This window comes from Enhydra lutris, unplaced genomic scaffold (assembly GCF_002288905.1).
Source record: "Enhydra lutris kenyoni isolate GAN:26980312 unplaced genomic scaffold, ASM228890v2 scaffoldscaffold24, whole genome shotgun sequence".
Lineage (NCBI taxonomy): Eukaryota > Metazoa > Chordata > Mammalia > Carnivora > Mustelidae > Enhydra > Enhydra lutris.
Genome location: NW_019154108.1, coordinates 19,059,384 through 19,084,506, shown reverse-complemented (window position 1 = coordinate 19,084,506; position 25,123 = coordinate 19,059,384). Strand labels below are relative to the sequence as shown.

General features: G+C 42.3%; 1 protein-coding gene across 1 annotated transcript in view; it reads right to left on the bottom strand.

The window, feature by feature from the left end:
• Positions 1 to 25,123, bottom strand: part of LOC111150738 (laminin subunit gamma 1) — a 124,061-nt gene that overhangs the window by 40,371 nt on the left and 58,567 nt on the right. The window contains exon 2 of the mRNA XM_022508312.1: positions 2,120 to 2,424. Coding sequence (XP_022364020.1) covers positions 2,120 to 2,424 — 305 coding nt within the window. The remainder of the gene's footprint in view (positions 1 to 2,119; positions 2,425 to 25,123) is intronic.

Sequence of the window (25,123 nt, the reverse complement as noted above, 5' to 3'; positions counted from 1 at the left end):
GTAGATCACATCTCCCTTAGACATTCAATCTTCTGGTTTTGTTTTTTTTTTTAAGATTTATTTATTAGAGAGAGAGAGAGAGAGAGAGCATGAGCACAGGCAGGCAGAGTGGTAGGCAGAGGCAGAGGGAGAAGCAAGCTCCCCGCTGAGCAAGGAGCCCGATGTGGGACTCGATCCCAGGACGCTGGGATCATGACCTGAGCCGAAGGCAGCCGCTTAACCAACTGAGCCACCCAGGCGTCCCCAATCTTCTGTTTTTTAATCTATCAAAAAGTTATTCTTTCTACTCCTTATTCTGAACGTATCTTACTACCATCACAAGAAACACTTCACTGAAAGGCCTTTGCAAACATACTCACTGCTCACCAGAACCTCAGAGTTGACCAAGCTCAAGATTCACGATCTCCCAGCAAATTGCAGAAATACAACAGAAGGGAAGAACTGGACCCACAGAGAAACATACTCTCATCTTTTGCCATTATCCAAAACCACGTGGTCAAATCACAAAGAGTCCTTGAATATAATAAACTTCAAGAGAAAGACTGAGAAGCCACAAAAGCACGAAGGGGCTCCTGGGTGGCCCTGCTGGTTAAGTGGCTGCCTTTGGCTCAGGTTGTGATCTCGGAGTCCTGGGACTGAGTCCCGCATCGGGCTTCCCCCTGAGTGGGAACCTGCTTCCCCCCCTCCCTCTCCCTACTGCTCATGCTCTCTCTCCCTCTAATAAATAAATAAATCTTTAAAAAAAAAAAAAAAAAGGGCATAAAGCCCAGAAGAATAAAAGAACTCCCTACTTCACCCTACTTAGAAATAACAGATTTTCATAAAATGTACACAGAGTTTGCAGACCCACATCCAGTCTTTCTCATCTCAGTCATTTCATACAGCTGCCCCCACTTAGACGTCAGCTTCAGTCACACAACTCAAGCATCTCCAATTCTGTGTTGCAGAAAGATTCCAAATTATGGTGTATAAAGAACATGGACACAGAATTCATGAGAAAAAAGATAGCTTTAATTCTTTCTACGCTCAAATAGGGAAAGGTTTCTATCGTGATGCTCGAGTGCTGTACCACGGGAACCTACACGTATCTCCTGTCACAGACACCAGCACTGTCAGGTGATCAGAGGTTTTTATGATTGACAATAGTGCAGACAAACGTGGTCCACGTTCCCCTGCACAATAATGAAGGAAGATGGCATTCTTAAATGACTTGCTTCAATTGTTGCCCCTCTCGGACACTAAAAAATACTTCCTTTGGTCAAATGAAAGAGATAAGGAAGGTTGTGAAAATAATGGATAGATTCAGGGGGCGCCTGGGTGGCTCAGTCAGTTAAGTGTCTGCCTTCGGTTGTGATCTCAGGGTCCTGGGCTCAAGCTCCAGGGCGGGCTCCCTGCTCAGTGGGGAGCCTGCTTCTCTCCTCCCTCGGCCCCTGCCCCCACTCTTGCCTGCCGGCACATGCTTGCGCTCTCCCTCTCTCTCAAATAAATAAAATAAAATAAATAAATAAAATAAAATAAATAAAATCTTAAAAAATTTAAAAAAAGAAAGAAAAAGGAAAGAACAGGTAGATTCAAATACTCTCTTCAAAAGGTCAGAAGCAAAATGTTTCCACTGCCAAGTAAAGACCCAAGTTTAAATTGTTCAGTTTTTTTTTTAAACTTTTTTTTTTTTAAAGATTTCTTTACTTGAGAGACGGACAGTGAAAGAGAGCATGAGAGGGCAGAAGGTCAGAGGGAGAAGCAGACTCCCCATGGAGCTAGGACCCTGATGTGGGACTTGATCCGGACACTCCAGGATCATGACCTGAGCCGAAGGCAGTTGCTTAACCAACTGAGCCACCCAGGCGCCCCTAAATTGTTCAGTTTTTAAAAAAATTTCTACAATTTATATCCCAGAGTACACTGGCAGGTACATGAGAACACAAGAACATCACCTGGGTGGCAGGACCAAGCTGCTTTCCTTCACATACTGAGAATATTCAGGAGAGCAGAATAACGTCTGCCTGGAAGCTGCTACTCCTACCCCTTTCCCCGGAAGTGGGACCACAGGCCCCCACACAACAGTCTTCCCGCCTCCTGCATGCACAGGGGAGAACTAGCAGGCTTCTGGATCCATTACCTGCAGCACAGGGCTGTTGTCAAAGTTGTAGGCACTGGGCCTTCCTTCTAGAGTTGAAAAGGCCACATTGCCCCCAGTTAGAGGGGAAATGTCACTGAATTCATCTGTGCACAAGGCCTGCTGCTCGTCTCCGCCTGTCCTGATGAAGCCGCGGTTTGCCTTCGAGTAGGTGTTCTCGCAGGAGCCACTGTAGTACTGGTAAGGAATCCAGGGCCCATCTTCCCGCGTGCGCTTGTAAATGGCGAAGCTCTCGGGGCGGCTGGTGTGGAACTTGAGGCGCACGTATGTGATGTCAAAAGCTTTTCCTGTGGGACAGACATGAAGTTGGTAAGTCATACGTATGAAGCAAAGAAATTCCCTCTATGCCCAGTTTGCTTAGGACCCTGACAAAGGACGGATATGCCCTAGATGAAGATGGTTCCAGAACCCATAACACATTGGTTGCGTCGGACAGGTATTCTAAACCTGGAAATAGTGAGCCTTTTCCCACAGACAGGACTAGTTACAGTTTGGGTCATAAGTTGGCTTATTTAAGACACGGATTGGTGGAATCTTGTTTGCCATGAAAAATGGTAGCACTGTACTTAACATAATTAAACAAAATCAAAATTGCATTAAAAAGTACACTTATTCTTAGTGCTGGTGCTTCAGCAAAAGCAATTTAATTTAAAAACAAAGTATTTGCCGGCTTTCTAGATGGGTATTCTGGAAAATTTCAAGGTACTTAAAAACTCACTCTCTTAACTATTATGTTTCTTCCTGATGCAGGAAGACTATCACGAGCAGTATTCTTCTACTTATCTACCAAGTTAAGAGAGGAATTTCAGAAAGAAATAGAGAAAAGGAGTGATTAAGAGATGGGGCAGGGAGTAGAGCAGGAATGAAAAAAAAGGAGGGGGTGGGGTTAAAGAAGTTGTTTGCATTTGTTCAAAGAAGAATATGCAAGATCTGACCACGGAGCAGGCAAGGACAGCAAAAGGGGGAGCCACTGGGCTGCTGTCTCTGGAGGATGAACCACTCCTCAGACAGCTTGCTGGGGCAGCTAGGGCACAGTCTGATGGCTGGGGCAGCTAGGGACAGCCAGTGAGGGCACAGTCTGATGGCTGGGGCACCTAGCTAGGGCACAGTCTGATGGCTGGGACAGTTTAGCTGCCAGCCAGCATGCCTTCAGGTGGGTCAAAAAAACAGAGCGCAAATGTTTTTAATCACCTTTTACTCTCCAGTTGCGTCTTCCCATCTCTGACAATATTTATTCTCTGCAACTTCTACGCTATAGTGAAGATCACAGTTTGGTCAGCAAGTATTTGTTGAGCACAACTACATGTTCAGTCCTATGCTATCTAGTTTGGAGGACAGGATGTGTTAGACATAAGAGGTCCTTGCCCTCGAGGAGTTTACAGTCTTTCCTCCCCAAGGGAATTAATTCTGCAGGAAGCACCATACTCATCCTCCCCTACAAAGCCCACAGAAGAGGAACCCCTGAACCCTCTCAGAAGGGTTGCCAAGGGACTCCTGCTAACCTCTTACTTCCTTGTGCCCACCCATCTGCAGGGGAGAGGGAGGGAGGGTCACATGTGGCCTGGAATCTCCTCAGCTCACTCTCAAGCTGCCGGCCTGAGGGCCCCTCTCCTCTCCTGCACACCGCAATGCAAGACAGCGCGTCTGCCTCTGTGCCAGGGAGGCCTGCGGCTGTCCTACTACCAGATGTGGGACTGCATGGATGAGTCCAGCTGGGCTGCAGAGGTGGGGGAGGGGGAGAACTGAAAGCCCACATGTCACGTGTCCACGTAAGTCACGTATTCCGTTCTTTAATCCTGTAGTATCCGCAATAAAACTAAGATGATGAGCTATACCTAACTATTTCTTAAGTGGTCCAGATCTTAAAGGAGAAGTCTGATTAACTAATTCCCCCATACACCCGAAACACATTCACATACACACAATCTTGAACACGGAGGTGTGTGGCATGATGGAAAGAACGCAGGACCGGGCACTGTGAGACCCGAGCTCAAGGCCTGGCTCCTTCAGTTACTAGCTGTGTGATTTCTGCTCGGCCATTTTCTCTGCAAAAATGCGGGGGATGACCCCTGAGCCACCTACCTCAAAGAGCTGTTGGAAGGTCAAATTAAGATCTTGCATGTACCTGGTTAATTGTAAAACTCTATACACACATAAGGCATTATTCATAATAGAGTTTAGAAAAAAATTCCTGAATTAGGATCCTGGATATGTTCACATATAAGGGTCTGATTGTCCCAGGGACTGCGTACAGTTGCCAGAGAACGGCATACAGATCTGGATCTTCTATCCCAGATGCAGTACAACAGTTTGCAGAGACACAGGTTTCGCAAATCCCCTTTATACCCCACCTGTTAGAAGAATGAAAATGTAACCTCTACCTCTTTACTGTATCAAACATGTTAAAATGTTACCCTTGAATGAGGGTGTGGATTTATACGCATCTATGGCATTCCAAAGACTAGGTAAGACATGCTGGAATGGTAAAACAATCGAGTTTTATTCAGGAACAGGTGGTTTGGGATGTTCAAAGGCTTCCTCACTAATCTGGGTGTTACAGATTACTCCTGCTTTTCTACTCTGTCTCCGCATCTGACATCTCATTGTTCTTTAACAACTCAACCTGCAGGAGACTGGATCAAAGGAGAGAAGATAAAATGGAGCAGGGTGTACTGTGGTCCCCGCACCAATGTGCACCACAGAGCCACCCTCGAAAGAAGCCAGCTCATGTGGTCACTCTCTCTGGTGCCACAGACCCCAGGCAACGGGTGGCAGGACATGAGGAAGCAACTTTGCTAGCGTTCAACTTGGAAGCAAACGAGTTTTCTGGGGCTGGCCCTACCTCACTAAGCCTTGTTTTCAGAGCTGCCTTTTGCACTCCAACCCCAGCCATAGTTGGAAGAGAAAAAGGGCTCTGTGGACATGGGCAAAAGAGGCTCACACATTCCACAGGACAAGACAACCACAGGACTGCCCTCAGAGTTCAAGTTAATCCAGCAGTGGACACAGACGATGGCAATTCCGTGTGATGAGGGCTTTGAAGGGGGAAATGCACAAAGTTTGGAGAGCATGGAGGAAAGTCACCTAAGCTGGATTTGCGGCATCAAAAAACATTTTCTAGAAGAAGTGACATCTGCGTCCGGGACCTGAGGAACGCAGAGGAATTACCTAAGCAAACAGGGATCAGCTGTCCAGGCAAATGAAACAGCACGTATGAAAAGCCCAGAGAACACAGAGGAGCGATCACTGAGGAGTTAGAGTTGCGTACTACAGCAAGGAGTGGAGCGTGGCTGGACATGGGCTCAACGGGAAAGAGCACAGGCCGGGCCTGAGGCCACCTTCAAGAGCACCACCAGCCTAAGGGCAACGGCGAGCCACTGAGACATTTATACGGGAAATACACATGCAGATTTGACTTTTACTATTATTAAGATTTTATTTGAGAGAGAGAGAGAGAAAGAGAAAGAGAGAGGCAGAGAATGTGAGCCAAGGGAGGGGCAGAGGAGGAGGGAGAGGGAAGGAGAGAGAACCCCACGCAGACTCCACACTGAGTGTGAAGCCCGATGCCAGAGATCATGACTAGGGCTGAAATCAAGAGTTGGCCACTTAACTGACTGAGCCTCCCAGGCACCCCCAGATCTGACTAAAAGTCAGATCACTCAAGCCACTGCCACTGGGTAGAGAGGAGGGACAGGACTAAAAGTGGAGAGAAGAGTGAAGAATAGTGGAGAAGACGTGGCAGGAGTCCTGGAGATGACAGCGGCTGATAGCTGGAATGGAGAGAAGTGAGTGGGTCTGGGTGAGGTATAGAAAGTTGGCCTCAGTAGTAATTTGGTAACCGATGGACAGTAAGGGGGAGAGGGCGCCATTTCTGAACTCCCTTCTACTTTTAGTCTGTGGACATGTTTCATGGTCAAAGCTCCTTGGCGGGAAATAAGATGGAAGGATTAAAAATAATATTTAGTTTTCTCATTTAAAAACAAGCAGATGGAGAGTAGAACTGTCCACTGTCAGAGAGGATGGAGGAGGTTAAGCAGGATTGGAGGCAGGGTGGGGGGGGGGGGGCAGGATGGGGAGAGGAGTTCAATTTTGGATATCCTAGTTTTGAGATGTCTGTGGATCATCTAACAAGAGGAAATGTCTGGTAGGGAGTTAGAGGTGAGTGGTCTGAAACCCCAAGAGAGATGTCTGAGTCATATTCTCTCCATCCCAGCAAGGGTGCGGAGTGAGGAGAGAGCAGACTTTGGAGATCGCTCTGAGGGGTGTCAACATTTAAAGCACAGACCGCAGGTGGAGGACTGTAGGGGAGGCCGTAGGGCTGGAGAGAGGACAGCAAGTAAAAGAGACAAACATGGAAACCAAGAGCATTTGAGGAGGAAGTAATCAACGGTGTAAAAATATGCTAAGGTTCATGTAAGGCAATGATTGTGATGTCCACTGGCTCTAAGCCACAAACAGGTCACTGCTGTACTCAGGGGCCCATGGACAGGGTGGGTGGGATTGAAGATGAACAGCAGATACGAGGCAGGAAAGCAGACACAGCGGAGTGTAGTCAGTGACATGGGGTTGAAGGGAAGAAGGACAACGGTGGGGTAGGACGCTGGGTTCTAGGAATATTTCTCGTTCTTTTTTGTTTTTTTGAGATAGGAGGGAGGAGTCTGTATTACACGTTCTTGTGCTCAAGTCAACGGAAAGGGGCAAGGCTCGATATGGAAACAAGGCTAGGCAATAAGAACTGGCCCCAATCAGGAGAAACCTCGCACCCTTGCTTTCCAGCTGAGTGCAAACCTAACTGACTGAAGAGGTTTTAGCAGATGGAAGATGAAAGAGTTCTGATGACTTTATCTTTTCTGTGCAGTGAAAATCAAAGGTACCTGCTAAGGGGGAGGAGTTGAGAGCAAAGCCAGTGGGGAGTATCTGCAGAGAGGGGACAGACTTCATAAGAGCCACTGCAGAGGCCAGCAGAGGAAGTGGACCAGAGGAAAAGAAGACCTGCCAGACAGAGACAGGGCTGCTGAGACAAGGGGAGGAGGTCATGACTTTGTGCAGACATCTTTGTACAGGTGTAATTTTCAATGGTCCCCTTCTTTGCACCCCGCTTTATAGAGAAGAGACAAGGGGACTGAAATTACTTCAAGGAACTTGGAATCTAATCTGAAAAATCGGGACACCAACACAGAAAATGGAGAAGGGTCAAGTCTTGAGTTATCTAGCCACCATCACCTGTGGTCATGGATAATCAAGAACTGGGAAACCAAGGAGCTGGGTTTCATTCCATTGAATAGCTGCCAGTGAGACCCTTCAAGTATGCTTACCCTCATTCTCTCTCTCCCTCGCCATCCCTCCCTACTCTTTACCTATCCATCCTACTCATTTCACAGTGGACAAAGTAAAAAGGTCTAAATGGTAGATAAATAGAACACAAGACCAAGTCTTCTAATGACCAGTCCAATGATAGCTGGTCTACTATTTTTACACTGTGGGAGCATGTGGATGTAGACAGTATGACTTTAAGATAAAGAGGCCAAGACAAACAATGAAGAAAGTCAGCAAGTAGAAGTCTAGAAAGTCTTCAGCCACTTGCACAACTAGAACATCTTCTGCCCTTTGCCTTGCATTCATGAGCCTGAAGACCAACCATGGAGATACACACCCTCAGGAAAATATTTAGCTTCTGAATGTTCCATTGCATTTCCCCCTCCTCCTGCCACATTCCTTCCATAAACAAAGACTCAAGTACAGATGTTTAGAATGAGGCGCACAAAATTAACTAATACTTCCTGCCCCGCATCCTTCAGTTCGTGCTGGCTGAGCCAATGACAGGAGGGGAGGGGGCCGTCTGCACAATGAGAAGCCAGCCTTTGTTCACGCAGGGCCAAGCCAAGGAATTCTGCTTAAGCCTCCTACGTGGTGAAGTATTTCTAATCTCTCTGAGTAGGGGAGAAACCCTTCCTGTCTTAGAATTGGCTTCAAGTACTGACTGCCTGGGAACATAAATGCTTCTCTGTTATGTGCAGCTCAGAAGAATTCCATGAGGATCTTGTGAAACAGCCCCCTGTACAGTGAAGTCATGAATGACAATGGCTATATAGAATTTCATGGAACTTCAAAATGCCCTTCCATGGCCTGAATTCAATGAAGAAAACTAGTTCATTCTACAGTATTAAGTTAGGAGTCACTGATTCACTATTGTTCCCATGTGCTAACTCCTTAGAGTCAAAACGACTGTTCTCCTTGAAGTCAAGCTTGATCTTAGCAATATAAAGCTTGTAATTAGGTTGTAGTACCTAAAGTCAGTTAGAGAGCGTAGACGTTTAGGCTACGTGATGGGATTCTCCAGACACAAACAGTTAACACAAACAGTAGTCACAGAAAGCAGCGATCTGAAAACGTTTTCATTTTTGTTAGTATAACCGCTGGTTGGTTGAAATAAGAGTTCCCAGGACAATGTGTCCAGCTGCGTACCAGCTGTTATCATTCCACCTCAGTGGACAGATGGTACAAACACCGCCTGGCCAGTCAAGATGACCCAGGGCCAAGTTCATGCTGAATGTGGGATCCTCAAGTAGACACAGATGGGTGACCAGAAAGCAGAAAGAGGAACAGTCACACACAGAACGTGTGGAAGTGATATAGGTACACGGAGTTCATGCCAACTACTAGAAAACCCAGTTCTGCCTGCCTGCCGAAAAGCTCATTTCTATTATCTAAAACTCATCCTCAAAATAATTGGATAATGATATCGTTTTCAATAACTTACTCTCCCATGGCTTTCCCTTAAATGTCAGTGCTCCTCTCTCTATCAGTCAGCTAAATGCCAACAGTGCGAGGGGACAGTTCCACGTGAAGCACATCTCAGTCTGTGAAACTTAGGAACTAGGACAAGCAACCTGTACAGCTTTGTATAAAATAGTCATTTTAAATAGAATTTATTAAAGCAAATGCAATGGAACTTAAATTTGAGAAGTGTAATTGATATTCAAATGAATAAATATTTCAATAGCCCCAACTTCCTGAATACACGTGATATCACCCATGAGCCACCGTCCTGACAGAAGGACATGCTGAGATTAGCGGCACCAGACTATGGAGAGTTCCAACTGCAAACTGTCATGATGAAATCCACGAAGCAGACGGACAAAGAATCAGTGAACATAATCACATTAGAGTTCTCTTCTTTTTTTTTTTTTTTTTTAAGATTTTACCCATTCATTTGAAAGAGAGCACAGAGGGAGAGGGAGAAGCAGATTCCCCACTGAGTGGAGAGACTGGAGCGAGACTCCATCCTAAGATCCCAAGATCGTGACCTGAGCTGAAGGCAGATGCTTAACTGACTGACTCACCCAGTTACCCTTTTTTTTTTTTTAAAAAAAGATTTTATCCATTCATTTGAGAAAGAGAGACTACACAGAGGGAGAATGAGGTGGGTAGCAGACTACCTGTCAGAGTTCTTTTAAAAGCTAAAATTCTAGGGTTGCCAGGGTGGTTCAGACAGTTAAGCATCCAACTCTTGTCTGGCTCAGGTCCTGATCTCAGGGTTGTGAGATCAAACCCGGAGTTGGGCTCTGTGCTCAGCATGGAGTCTGCTTGAAGTTCTCTCTCCCTTTCGCTCCCTCTGCCCATCCCCCATACTCTAATAAACAAATTAATTAAATGTTTGGGTTTTTTTTAAAGCTAAAACTCTATACCAAAGCTGTTTACAAAAACAGTGCTATGGTTGTAACAATGGAGCTATGCGGGGGGGGAAGTTCTGAAGCTGACTGGCATGATTTGGGGGAAGATAAACCTAAAATCTTAGGAAAACTAGATGTTTCCATAAAGTACCAATTTAAAATTTAAGCCAAAGAAGACAGTTCTAGTCTCTTCCTACCACTCCTCCTACAAACTAGCTCTTGGTGCTACTGGTGGTAAATAAGACCGTGGCACCAACCTAGTATAATAATCCTCAAAAAATAAAATCTTCCTGCTTATATTACCCCCCGCAATACCCCAGAAATGCCACATACTCTCCGGCAAACTGAAGGGTCAAAAGTGATTTGGCCTAACATGCCAATTAAATATGAGATCAGACAGCCGTTATCCGAACAGAGAATGGCTAGAATATCCAAACAGTCTTGGAGAGGACTTTCAAATAGGTACAAATTACTGTTAAAGATAAACCTTTCCCATTATTTAGACACAAAATAAACTTATCCTAATTTGTATATCTTTATAATTTTATTTGAAACTTTCACCAGAAGACACAAATTCCCAAGTAAGATTCCAAGCCAAAAACTGGGCCTATGCCTTATTAACCCCAACCTCATGTTTCTAAGACTCAACAGCAGCCCTAATTCAGGCTAGTGGGTCACAGGCATGCCTGCAAGCCTTGAGCCAAGCTAAAGGAATGAAGCCAACGTTTACTCCCACTCATCCAAAAAGAGGCAAAAAATCCACTCTGCTGAACAACAGAATTCCAACAAGGAATTGACTGACAAGTGGAATTTATGGAATTCCATAGGGAAAGTAGTTAATTATAATACTAAGGAAATAAAATCAAGACATAACGAGGCAACAAATATACAAGGTGCAAGGAACCCATACTTTAAAAATGTCTAATTGTTAAGATGTGAAAAAGAAAAAAAGACACCATGATTTTACGAGAAGCTTAATTCTTGTTCTGTAACATTCACACACTATTGAGAACTGACTAATTTTTGGCTTTCATCAACAGAATAGTAAAATATGGTAAAAGAAGAGTGAGAAAATCTGGGAGAGAAAAGATCCTAATCCACAGTTACATGGTGCGATGACAGACAAAGACGAATCTAGTAAACCCCTCCCCCCCAAAGTCATAGGAAGTTGACCAACAGTGTATTTTATTTATTCAACAACTACTTGCTAGGTGAATTTAAGCGAAAGTCTACCAAGCTATTTGGAATACTCAACCCTTCATTTTACTGGAATGCCTTTTCTAGTTTCCAGTTTCTTTAATTCCTAATAAACTTGTCCCTTATTCCCCTAGATCAATTATATTTGTATAATAGTAAGAAAGAAGAAATAGAAGAAATAACTACAGATACCATAAAATATGTTAAAGGCTAAAATATCTTTCTCAATTTTCACAATTGTTTGATTTCCTACCACAACCACCCATTAGGTCAAGGATAATAGCCCAACTGGTCTTAATAATTGCAAGTCCAAATCCTTCCATTCATTCAGCAAATACTTAGTGAGCACTGGGGCTCAGGTGGAGAATCAGACAGACAAGGTGCCAAAATTGTGGGGATGACAGCACAGTAGGGAGTGGGGTAGGTAAGGGATAAATGACAATCACAAAACAAAAATGTTATGTGTTAGATGATAAATGACACCATGAAGAACAAAGTGGAGATGGAAAGCACAGAGAAGTGCCATTTATAAATACACTGTTGTCAGACACCTGGCTAAGGGGACATTTGAAGAAATGAAAGAGACACGGAGGGAAGAGCATTCCAGGAAGGACAAGTGCAAATACCCTAGGGCAGGAGAATGCCGGCAAGACCTGGGGAATGGTGACGAGGCCGGCGTGGCTGAAGTAAGAGTGAAGAAGGAAAGTGTAGGGGGAATGTGGTCAGAGAAGACAGGATTGGAGACAGTGAATAAAGACAATTTTCCAAGTTCTTCTGCTATCAAGAAATAAGGTGGTAGATGGAGGAGAGAAGAGGGGGTTCCAGGAGAAATTGCTCTTTAAGGTGGGAAGACAGTGCATGTTATGTAGATGGGAAGGATCCATTACAACAAAACAGTAAGGCTCTTCCCTGGTGGTGGAGATGGATGAGAGTGTGTAAGGGACACCCACTCTGGTCCACAGTAAAGTTCTTTAAGACTTCTCAAAGGCTTCCCTCAAGAGAGAATAAATGATGGAATTAACAGGGGTCACTGTAAGTGTCTAGATTAAAGAGCTATCTGGTATCCAAACGGTTCAAAACCACAGGAGCTCTGAAGGCCACTCCCCAGTAGGGCCAGCCCAGGGTAAGCTTTCCTGCTACGGTAGTCCCACCACTGGCCCATGGTAAGGACAGCCTGTCAGAATCTGGGAAAGTAGAAAACTTCTGAAAAAGTGAAAATTGTTGAGTCTCATCCCCAGAAGCTCCATTTTTACAAGTTCTGGGTGAGTTCCCAAATCCGTATTTTCAAAAGCACCCTGGATGAGTTTTATGTATAATTAACTACATTGGAGGAATATTGCCCGAATGTCAACTCTTTATCTCGGTTCTCACCCTTCAAAGACTTGGGCAGGAAAAGAGTTCTGAGCTTGGTGCTGCCCTACGGAATGAACTTAGGCACCCGTGAGTGGTAACTCTGATTTTCACACGTCAGGATTTCGAGGTGAAATTTATTGCAAGTGTTAACTGTGCAGGCATGAGCGGCGAAGCAGAATCACAGCCGTCTTTCTTAAGACACATTCAGACAGTACACTCATAAGGGCTGATCACTTCCCCTCCCAGGAGCCGGGTGACTGGACTAGCTGAATCGAAACTCCCGGACATTTTTCTCCATGCCAATTTCCTCTGCTGGCCAATTTGTACCCTTGAGGGCCCACTTCCCAGGCAAGTAGAAATACACTGATTTTTGAGAAAGCTGCCTGCTGCTGGGGTTTCACAGTGCTATTCTTTCCATACAGATACTGGTCAAGATGCCCTTAAACCAAATTCCCCAACCCCTCTTGCTCCTCCTGTACTTCCTCCTTCCTTCTCTGGACAATTACTAATACTTAATAACAAAAACAACAGCAATTCTCAATGGCAAGAAGCAAATCTGGAAGCCAATAATTCACTTCTGCTTCGGTACACTCCAAAAGATAAGAAAACGCTTTTTCTGCTTTGTGTAAAAGCCTAGACTTGTTTCATCCACTCTGTGTCAATAATGTTGGCATTTTTCAGGGAGGGTGTTACGTTCTGTTGGCTCAAGACCAGTGCAGAAAATCTTTACTTCTCAGAGAAGAAATTTCAGGTACTAATATATATATTGATATATAATGTAATATACCATATATATACACACACACACACATATATATATAGAACTATATAGTAATAATAGTAATAATTATATATATGTGAAGGGAGACTTAAGAGCAAAGTATCAGGAATTCATTTTGATATTGGAGAGAGGGAGAGGAGCAGGGAGGGAGGAGGAAAAAAGGCAAGGGAGGGGCGCCTGGGTGGCTCAGTGGGTTAAAGCCTCTGCCTTCGGCTCAGGTCATGATCCCAGGGTCCTGGGATCAAGCCCCACATTGGGCTCTCTGCTCCGCAGGGAGCCTGCTTCCTCCTCTCTCTCTCTCTGCCTGCCTCTCTGCCTGCTTGTGATCTCTGTCTGTCAAATAAATAAATAAAATCTTTAAAAAAAAAAAAAAAAAGGCAAGGGAGAGAAAAGGGGAAGATAGAGACTGACTGAGGAAGTAAAAGAACAGTATCAATATCAAATTGATATTCTGGATTTTCCGTACTCTCAGAGTGTTCACATCTCATCTGCAGGGAGTGCTTTCTTTTCATTTCAGAAATACTTTGAAGTAACTGATCCCATCTCCTTCCAGATTCCAGCCTTAGGACACATATTTAGTCGTTTAGAACCCAAGGTTGACAAACTATAGCCTGCAGACTAAATCTAGCTATTTTGTAAATAGTTTTACTGGAGCAAAGCCACGCCCATTCATTTGCACTCTGTCTCTGGCTGCTTTCTGCTTAAAAGGGTAGAGCTGAACAATTTTGAGAGAGCATGCACGGCCCACAATATTTACTACGTGGTCTTGCAAAGAAAGCAGTTGTCAATCCTGATCTAAGAAATCAGAGACTGTAGGAACAGAGATTTCTATTAAAACCTCTTCTGTCTCATCTGCAGGCCATACTGTTTTAAAATCTGGTCCAAGGAAACTAGAATTTTTCTTCTATTGCCACAAAAAAATATGCAGAAAGTTTATTCAGAAATTTTACAAGATTAGTAACAATTCAAATATATCTGATACAAGAATTACTTATTACTTCTTAGGGGAAAAATAAAGTGCCCCCTTTTTCTTTCCTAGCAAACAAACAGGCAGAAAGGTCAGCAGTTAAAAGAGGAGGGGACGGAAGGACGCCTGGGTGGCTCAGTGGGTTAAGTGTCTGCCTTTGGAGTGGGTTATGATCCCAGGATCCTGGGATGGAATCCCACGTCAGTCTCCTTGCTTGGTGGGGAGCATGCTTCTCCCTCTGCTTGCTCTGTTTGCTTGTGTTCTCTTTCTCTCTCTCTCTGACGAATAAAATCTTAAAAAAAAAAAAAAAAGATGAGGGGCTGTAATTTATTTCAAAAATCAAATCTATAATTACCTCTACAGCCCACAAAAATAAGACAGCCAAGCAGAAAGACAGAGGAGATAGCAGTGCTGTAAAAAGTAGGACCATTTTTCCAGGGGTGCCCCCTCTGGAACCCACCCCAAGTGGAGACTTAATGAGCAGTTAACAGCAATGAAAAGAGGGAAACGGAGACATCAGCTCAACAGCGTATCGCCACTGGAACAGCAGGAAAAATGACGTGTTGATAACTGCAAACAAAGTGGAAAATGGGAGTAGATCCCATTCAGATCTCTGCTAGAACCTCCCTCCATTGTCCTCTGGGTAGGAATTCAGTCCTTCACACAGGCCTCCTTGTGCTTCTGCTCTTCTGAGCGGATGCACAGTTTACAGCATGAAAATCCTCTGCCAGCTGGCGCTCTGTCCACAAGCGACTGTGAGCAGATGCCTTCCATACCCTCTTCTTCATTTTTCATTCATCCACAGAGGCATGGAAATGCACGCCCTATATGCTACCTTTTTGAAACCAAAGTTTGTGTTCTTCACATGGCTTCGTCTCTCGTGGGCTGTGCTTGAACTCGCTATTGCGTTCCTGATTAAACTGTGGCCACGCCGGTATCTACCATGTACGCAATCTCCCTAGACTCTTTGTAAACAATCTTGCACTCCCAGATGTGAGCATCTGCTTATTTTTTCTAAAGACTTGAACACTGAATATTCCCTAGGACAGCCTTAAGTTTAGAACACTGGATAATCTACCACGATAAGAATCGAAACTTCCATCTAGAAGTCGATCTAAATTACTGGCATATTTAGTGTTAGAAATTAAATAGTTGTGTTCAAATATGCTTTTTTCTAGTTAAATCACCTTCCCTTTAATGTACATTATGCTTCCAGAAACTTGTTTTAAGTTTCTCTTCCATTAAAAAGTAGTCAAGAGTTTTCAATATCCCTTTCCAGTGAGAAGACACTTTTTATGATCACGACTGGAACTGTTTTTATACATTATGTATATCCCACACTCAGTGAGAGGATGTCTAAGGCAAGAAGACCATCTGACCGATTATTCACATAGCATACTTCGAAGAGGTCGGTCAGATTCCTAGTACTTCAAAAACATAAGCCTTTCTTATCTGCCTTCCCTTCTACACTGGGAGCAAACATTTAGCAGCACTATCAGAAGAAATGTTCTTCAAATCTACCCTTCACCATATTTCAAACACACAGTGCTACAGTTCTCTTCCATGGGAGTGTTTCACACGCACCACAACGGGACTTGCCCTGTCTTTCTATTCACATTTTGGAGGACAGCCAAAGTCTTTTCTAGTTCTCTTTGATCTGATGCCAGTGACTTGGTATCTGACACCCACCTGGAAGACATTCCCTTAGGAACCACAGGACCAAAAAGGAATTGGGAAGGAGCAGGAAAATACCATATAAACACATCCTACATCCTCTCACTCTCCAGCTTACCAATCTGTGCAAGTTACTTGATCCGGTGCAAATTCCTTAGACATGTTAGTGCAAGGAATTCATAAATCCGAACAACTCTGCTTCATTTTGTACCTTCAAACCGTATCCTAACACTCTCCAGCATAAACTAAAACCTCCAGACCAGCTTTGCCATGGTTTCCATCCATGTACCACTTGTCGCTCCAGAGTCACCCTCTAGCCTTTACTCCTGCCAAACCCTACCGACCTTTCCAGGTTGAGTTCAAGTACGATGGTCTCCGTGACACTTGTGTTATCATCTTACTTTTCCGAACACGTGGCACCTCCTACCCAAACTGCAGAATTCGGGACTTAGTATTACTTCTTTGCGTAAGTTTCTTTTACCCTACAAGAGAGTATCTTACTCAAAAGCAAAGGAATCCATCTGCACTTTTTGGGTATCCTCTACAACAGCAAAATTTTTCAAGCTTTTCTGACCATGACAAAACAACACAACACAACACAACAACAAACACCTTATATTGCAACCCTGAACACACATACTATTATCTACGATGCGAACTGATGCTCTGTTCTATTCTCCATTTTATTTGTTAAAAATGCTAGTTACAGCTCACTAAATTGATTGCTACAACATAAGGGAGTTGTAGCCCACCATCCCTCAGGCACTGTCCTTGACACAAACCAGGTGCTCAATAAATATTTGTTTACTGGATTGACTCATCTATTACACACAGCAGGTCAGAATTCTGCAATGAAATGTTTTCTAGTCCCTGACAAAGTTTAAGATGATGCCTTTAAGACCTTCTTCCAGTTATTGTAAAACCAGGACAATATTTCTAAAAGAGATTTTTGGGGCAGCCTTCAACAAGAGCAAAGGAAAAACCCCTTTTCCTAAAGGTAAATAAGAGGCCAAAAATTCCATTCGTGAACTATGGCATCCTTCAGAGGATAAACCAAACCTTCCAAAGTTCTCTTTAGCAGCTCTGGTTCCAGAAGAACTTCAACCAGGAGCCATGCGGTAAGTCTTCAGGGTAGTGGCAAGGATTTCCTCTCTGTGGGATGGATGGACTAACGCATGGTGCTGGGGGTTAGACTTCTACTAAAGAGAAGACATCTGGTTATTTATTGGGAAACTCCATTCTCCATATCTCATGTTCACGGCACTGTTTCACTGGATTATCAGTACCTGGAATTATCTTTTACTTTTGTATGTTTTGTTGCTACGCCCACATACACACGCGCAGACATGAGAGTGACCCTCTGAGGACTCAGAGGTCTTGTCTTACCCCTGCTGTCCCTTCACTTCGAGGTACATTTTGGCTGTCTTTTAAAGGGAGAGAAACGTCTGACTCGTAAAATAAGCAGCTATCCCACACAATAAAGACAGTGGCCTAGGTAAGCCTGGTTTGTTGTTTGGTCCTTCATTCAATGATTTATTCATTTCGCAGAAATATGCTAAAACGAACCGCATGCCAGGTGGCTGTTTAGGCCCTGAAGATACCAGGAAGAAATAAGACTCAGTCCTTGTCCTAAAGTAATTCCATATGATCTGTAAGGGAAGACACAAATCATTAAAATGCCAAGTGAGAGACATACTATACTGGGGAGTAAGGAGAACCGTACATGTTTTTCTCTTCTGTAAAACAAAGAGCTTGACAAGATGAACTGTAACGTCCAGTTCCAAAAAACTGCTTGATTTTACGACCCTACCTGTCAGCAACGTTTCTAAGCATACCTCTCTCACCAGGTCTTTTTAATACTTTCTTTTCTTACAGGAACATTCTGGAGGAATGCTAAAAATGCCGTAAGAAAGGATCTCACAAAGACAAATGACATCAGAGACAGGAAATGTCAGCTGATTTCCAATTAACTTCAGTTCTAGAAAGAACTAGATAATTGTCTGCACCTACACAGGGCTTCTGCCAATATTTTGTGCTTGGTCAAGTCCTATATTCCCAGATGCAGGTGAATGTTTATAGTGAATAAGTTGCAAAGGGATAACAGAAATAAAGGTACAATTTTTAAGGTTAAAGCTTTCTAATGAATGCGCACAGGGTTCTCAAATAATTGTTTCCATCTTTGGATGAGAAAAAGATAACTCTTGGCTTCTATGTCCACAAAAGCTGACACCTTTCCATCTCCAGGCTCTAAACAAATAACTCCTCCATCTCTGTCCACATCTAGCTGTGAGGGACAAACGACACGTCATGTTTTAGATTAAGTTCTTCAGTAGCAAGAAAGAATGGATTTTCTGCTTGTGGTTCTCTCACTTGAAAAAGCAAATGTCTGGATCCCTTTGAAAATTAGCCCAATCTATAAAACACTGGAACTAAACTGAACTCCCACCACTACTTGGCTCCCGCATTCTTCCCGGAGCTTGGAACAAAGACCCCATTGACTTCCGCATGTGGGCGGATTAGAAATGCAACGCGGCCCTGTACCACATTGTTGCCTGGTGGCTGCAGGCTGATAAGTCAAGGAAGCTTTCTGCAGACTCTTCTGTTTTCCTTCTTTCCCTGGCGATAAAATTTCAAGTCTACCATAGAAGGTAGATGTGTAATTTAGCATAAAGCAGGCCTGTCTATATAATTTTAAATAGAGAGACAGGCTTCACTTCACTTGCCTGCTTATACTGAGTGCTGTGTCCAGCCCTTGTAGAGGTCTCATCGAAGGCCAGACGAAGCGGACATGTGCTAAGTAAAGGTCAAACACTCCAAGTTCGTAAATGTCCAGGGAGAGAAGCCTATATATACATATATGTATATGTATGTATGTATGTATGTGCATATATGTATATATATGGACGTGTCTATATGTATGTATGTATACATGTATATATATAAAATACTACTGATAGTATATTAATAATATATATAACAATGAAAACGGGAAGGAGCTAAGTGGTAAAAACAACAGCAAAGGGACAGCAAGAGGGCGAACCAATGCTCACCAGTTTTCTCCAGAATTTACAGACCAAGTTTATAAACCTTTTTTTAGTGGCACCTCCTTCCTCATTTAATTTCCAAGCCCATCCCGAATGCCTGAGGTACTGGGGAGAGCGTAAGGACGAATGTGTCCTCTGCCCTCACAAAATTTACAGTCTGGTGGGACCACAAACCAAAGTGCAACACACAGAAGGATGTGCTACGTTTTAACAAACGCATCATCAGGGCTGACGGATTCCAAATGGATGATTTCACAGACTTAAAAAAGCCATTATGGACAAATTTAGATTTTTCTGAATAACTGATAAAATACGAGTGGGTGGTCTGGACCAAGTAGATCAATATAATATACACCCTCAACTGCATTTTCTTTCAGTGCTTCTCTTGATCTCTCACTGCATATGAGTTTTTAGAATATTCACACTGAGTAAAATACCTGGCATTGTGATTCTCAACACCAGAATAAAAGAAAGGAGCATTGTAAGGAACCCACAGACAGAACTTCCATGAATACATGTACAGATAAGGACAGAGCCTAGTTCTACATACCACACATGGCTTAATGTAATAAAAGAATGTCTCCCCTAAATTATCCTTTCAGAAAGGGAAGAACTGCTTTGTATTCTAGTTCTTACAAAGCTTCCCAGTTACTTCATTTTAGACCACAAATTACTGTGGGGAAATCAAGTTAGCTTGAAATGACCTCAAATAATACAAGTTTTGGAAGCTTATAGGACACATAATAGAAGATTTTTGTCATTCTGTTTTGTTTTTTAAGAGGCAAAGAGATTAACCAAGACTTATGTAATTATCCCTGGGAGGTATGGCTTTAAAATTAAAAGTGCTGAATACTGTAAATAATAAGCCTTTTAAATAGCCTAATACTTTATTAGGCAAGAGAATAAGTGGTTATACTGTGAAGATCCCAAATATAAACTAAAAGAAGAAATGTAAAAATGCATACTAATATTACATGAACTAGTATATATGGCTTAAAGTAAAATTTCCAGTGATAGCAATCTTATACAAATTTTTTAAAGTACACTATCATAAATAATTTATTCTTGGAAATGAATATAATATGATCTGGGAAACTATGCTGATGGCTAAAAGATGACTTTAATAATCACTGATGTCAAAGACATATGTAAAGAATTAGAATAAAATAGTTCCATAAGGGGGCGCCTGGGTGGCTCAGTCAGTTAAGCATCTGCCTTTGGTTCAGGTCATGATCTCAGGGTCCTGGGATTGAATTCCGTGTCTCAGCAGGAGAGTCAGCTTCTCCCTATCCCTCTGACCCTGCTCATGTGCTTACTCTCTCTCTCAAATAAATGAATAAAATATTTTTTTAAAAAATGGTTCCATAGATGTAAGAATATGGAAAATAATCCTATTTTTATATATGTTATTTATAACATGTAAGTTAATAAATTAAATATTTTAAGTAGGCATCTAATTATTTCACCTATTTCCCTAAAATTTTTATATATATTCAAGTTGGTATAAACCTGTTTTAAAAATCTACTCAAAGGGAAAATGAGAAATAGCTTAATATGGGGGGTTGCCTTTTACACATTCGTATGGTAAATTTCATGTTCAGACTCAAAAGAAACACGATGGTCGTCCAAAGGGGATTCTGTAGAAGAACTGTCCAATATTCAACAGAGCAGGACCCACACCAAAATTTCAGTCTCGGAAGATTCCGGCACAAGTCAGGTAGCATATGGGTGTAGGCCGGCCACCTGTGCAGGTATGACTCTTACTGTTCTCATGGAGTAGCTCTAAGTCACCCAAGTAGAAGGAGCCCTTCTTGAGACCCTTCCGCCTCCTTCCCACTTTATTTCCACTTGAAAAAGGAAAATCGATTGTAAAGGCAGATCAATCACCATCAACACCAATATAATGAAAGAGCATCAGTACAGAATCGTTACAAGGCAAAAGCTTGCAACGTACCCTTTATGATAACAAAAACATGGCGGGGAGGGATTCCTTTTTTTTCTCTTATTTGCCTTGTACCGATTCAAAAAACTCTGTTTCCTCCAAAGTCTTCTTATCCATACAAGTGAAGAGCAAATATGTCAAAGTCAGTAGCAGAAATGTGAGCATTTAGCTAACTCTACATAACCTGTGCTATCCAAGGCCAGAGAGCCCTCACGCCACTGTATCAACAGGACAATGATCCTGTCCACATCAAGGCTTGCGGTGGGAGACCCTCACCAGGAAACTCTCTGACTGTAAAGAGCACTGTCCAAAGTCACGGTTCTTACTTCAACTCCTAGCACTAGGATACGGTTGGCACAGATCATAATAAACCCCAGATTTGCCCTTCTTTTGGAAGTCCAGGCATCTGTCTAAAATGCCACAGATATTTTGGTCACCAGTACTATTACAATGAAAGACATCAGTGCTATACTCTAATAGTATGACTCTATTTCTAACAATGATTCTAAAACACAAGACAATTTCTGCATGAGCTGCGGTAATCTGGAAAAAGGGGATGCTGGGATGTTCTTGCCCTTAACCTTCCTCAGGCACCTGCACGTAGGCACACATGTCACGCCTCACAGTCAATCCTTTTATCTTGACACTTCAAAACTTCTAGTCCTTTGCCAATAAGATATCCTCACAAGGAAGTCATCAAAAATGCATTTAGCGGGGCGCCTGAGTGGCTCAGTGGGTTAAGCCTCTGCCTTCAGCTCAGGTCATGATCTCAGGGTCCTGGGATCGAGCCCTGCATGGGGCTCTCTGCTCAGCGGGGAGCTTGCTTCCTCCTCTCTCTCTGCCTGCCTCTCTGCCTACTTGTGATCTCTCTCTCTCTCTGTCAAATAAAAAAAAAAAAAATGCATTTAGCATATCAACCTCTTTAGGATTAAAAAGTTTCAATACTCTTATTCATTGTTGAGGGGAATACAAAATGGTACAGTCACTTTGGAAGACAGTCTGGCAATTTCTTACAAAACCAAACATATTCTTAACCATAAGATCCAGCAGTGGTGCTGCTTGGTATTTAACCAAATGAGGCGAAAACATGTATCCACGCAAAAACCTGCACATGAATGTTTATGGCAGCTTTATTCATAATTACCCAAACTCGGAAGCAACCAAAATGTCCTTCAACAAGTGAATTGATAAATAAACTGTGGTACTTCCACCCATAGAATATCATATAGAGTTAAAAATAAGTGAGCTATCAAATCATGAAAAGACACGGAGGAAACTTAAATGCATTTTACTAAATGAAATAAAAGACAATCTGAAAAGGGCAAAGATTGCACGACTCCAACTATGTAACACTCTGGAAAAGGAAAAACTATGATGATAGTAAAAAAAATCAGTGGTTGCCAGGAATTTGGGAGGAGAGAGGGATGAACAGGTGAAGGCACACAGGATGTTTAGGGCAATAACACTATTCTGTATGATATTGTAATGGTGGTTACATGTCAGTAAACATTGTCTAAACCCACAGAATTTACAGCACCAAGAGTGAACCTCACTGTAAACTATGCACTTCGGGGAATACTAATGTAGTCACTGTTGTTTCATTAGTTATAACAGGTGTACCACTCTGCTGTAGGATGGTGACCATGAGAGAAGCTGTGTGTATAGATGGGGAAACAGAGGACGTGGGGCATCTCTGTACTTTATTTGCAGCTCAATTTTGCTAATCTAAAATAGCTCTAAAAATAAAGTCTAGTAATTTAAAAAAAAAAGAGTATTACCAAATTTCATTTAAAGACTTGTTTTATTTTTTTTTTTTAAGATGTTATTTATTTATTTGACAGAGATCACAAGTAGACGGAGAGGCAGGCAGAGAGAGAGAGGGAAGCAGGCTTCCTGCCGAGCAGAGAGCCCGATGTGGGACTCGATCCCAGGACCCCGAGATCACGACCTGAGCCGAAGGCAGTGGCTTAACCCACTGAGCCACCCAGGCGCCCCTAAAGACTTGTTTTAGAAGCCAAATGGGGATGCCTGGGTGGCTCAGTTGGTTAAGCGACTGCCTTTAGCTCAGGTCATGATCCCCGAGTCCCAGAATTGAGAGTCCCGCATCAAGCTCCTTGCTCAGCAGGGAGTCTCCTTCTCCCTCTGGCCCTTCCCTTTCTCGTGCTCTCTCTCTCTCTCTCATTCTCTCTCTCTCCCAAATAAATAAATAAAATCCTTTAAAAAATTGAAGCCAGTGTAACAGTTGAATACTGTTACGTTGAAAACAAATAAAATAAAAAAATTTTAAAAAATAAATAAAAAAAGATATGCATTTTTATATATCTTATATAGCTCATATTTTCATTTAGATATCTAATCAAAACTTAAAAAGTAAATAAATTGAGTACATACTCGCGTGCTTTAAAAAAAAAACTGAAGCCAAATGAACTTTGTTATAGCCTTTCAAAGCACTTTTCATTCAAAAGTATTAAAATTTTAAACAATGGACTGCCATAAAGTTGTCCTACAGCCAGCTTTTTAAATCCATATAAATAAAGACAAGGATTGGGTTGATTTAAAAAAAAAAACACCACAACCACTAAAAAATAAAATCTTACCAATAACATAAATAACACTAATAAAGTCACAGTCTAACGACATAAATTTCCCTGCTCACGCCGTATCAAAAACACTAGCATCGAACTATAATGGCTGAAGTTTAACATACTAACCACTAGGTCTCGGGAAAACAAACAGGAGGAAACAAAATCTCTGGTCCCCAGAAGGTCTGACTCAACTCACCGACTATTAAATGTAGTTGAGGGTATTCTCAACACTAACCTCCAAGATTACAGTCTAAGACTATAAGAAAGGAGCAGGGAAGCCTTAGCTTCCATAGGAAAGGCCCCTGGCAAAGTACTAGGGATGGAGGAAGGTGGGGCTGATCTTCTGAGGACTCCAGGAATAAGCCACATCCCATCCAAGCCGCTCAGGAGCTACAGCTAAAACAGAAGTCCAGTCTGAATGGGGGAGCCAGGTGGTGGGTATTATGGAGGGCACATATTGCATGGAGCACTGGGTGTGGTGCATAAACAATGAATTCTGCTACGCTGATAATAAATAAATAAATTAATTAATTAATTAATTAAAACAGGAAGTCCACACCTCCAGGTTCTGCCCACGGATATTTGGTCACAGCTCAATCTAGTGCTCTCGGAAATGGGTAACCAAAGATAAAAGATACAGCCTAGAAACTGTAGAAACTATGTTGGTACCTTAAACACGACCTGTGGAAAAATAGGAGGAACAATTAAAAAAAATTTTTTTTTTCATTTTCATGGCACTGTTATTATTCAATAAGATATATATCCCTTCATTATAAGGGAACTACAGTAATAAAAAACATTTATGGTTTCTATTCAATAGAATTCCATGGAATCTGTTATAAAGACTGGTAACACCGGCTGGTTATTCTAAGCAAAATCATCTGATCCTCAGCTTTAGAAATTCAGAAATTTAATTTTTATCAGTCCAGCAAGCCATTAGGCTCTTAAATACATGTTCATTTTTGAGCGAAACTTTTTTTTTTTGGTATCCACACAGTGCAAGTCCTCACAAAAGACCAAAATTTCAAGATCAGCAGGTTGCTTGGTAAGCAGAAAATTAGAGCCAATATATGGAGTTAAGCCCTCTCGGGCAAAAGCTCTATCAAATTAAGGAAAACTGCCCACCTCTGATTAAAGATAATTCTCTCTAAAAATAATCAGATAAGTTAACTAAAATTGGAAGACTCTCCCTCCCAGACAACCGGGCACAGATTAAAATTTTTACTCATTTCTTTTTCAATATTACTTATATGTCACTAAAGCTTCTTATATTAACTTATATCCCCTTAATCTCACCATGCTGCCCTGAACCCCAACATAAAAATGAATCAAAATTGCTCCATTACAGGTTTAGCTTTATCACCTTGATTCCACATTTGGAGATTTGAAGATGTTATCTCATTAACTGAGTTTTTAGACTTAAGTGCATTTAAAAAAGCAATTAACATTCCAATGTGATACTCATCTTTCCAGTTAACTCCTTATCTCCAGATGCAGAAATTCACAGGATCCATAACTAGTCAAAAACAGTAAATATGATAAAATTCCTGTTGAGAACATTCTGAGTCAGTATCTTTCATCATTTTATTCCTTATCTAAACTATCAAGGAAAAAAGTACATTAAATACAAAAAACACATACAAGCAGGCAACCAAAAAGCAAACTACAACTTTTGAAGGTTAAGGGAAAAAAACATCAGAGCTGACTAAATCTAAGAATGAGCTTTATTGCCCCAAACAAGTAGACTCCAAAGAGACGAGAGAGAAAACC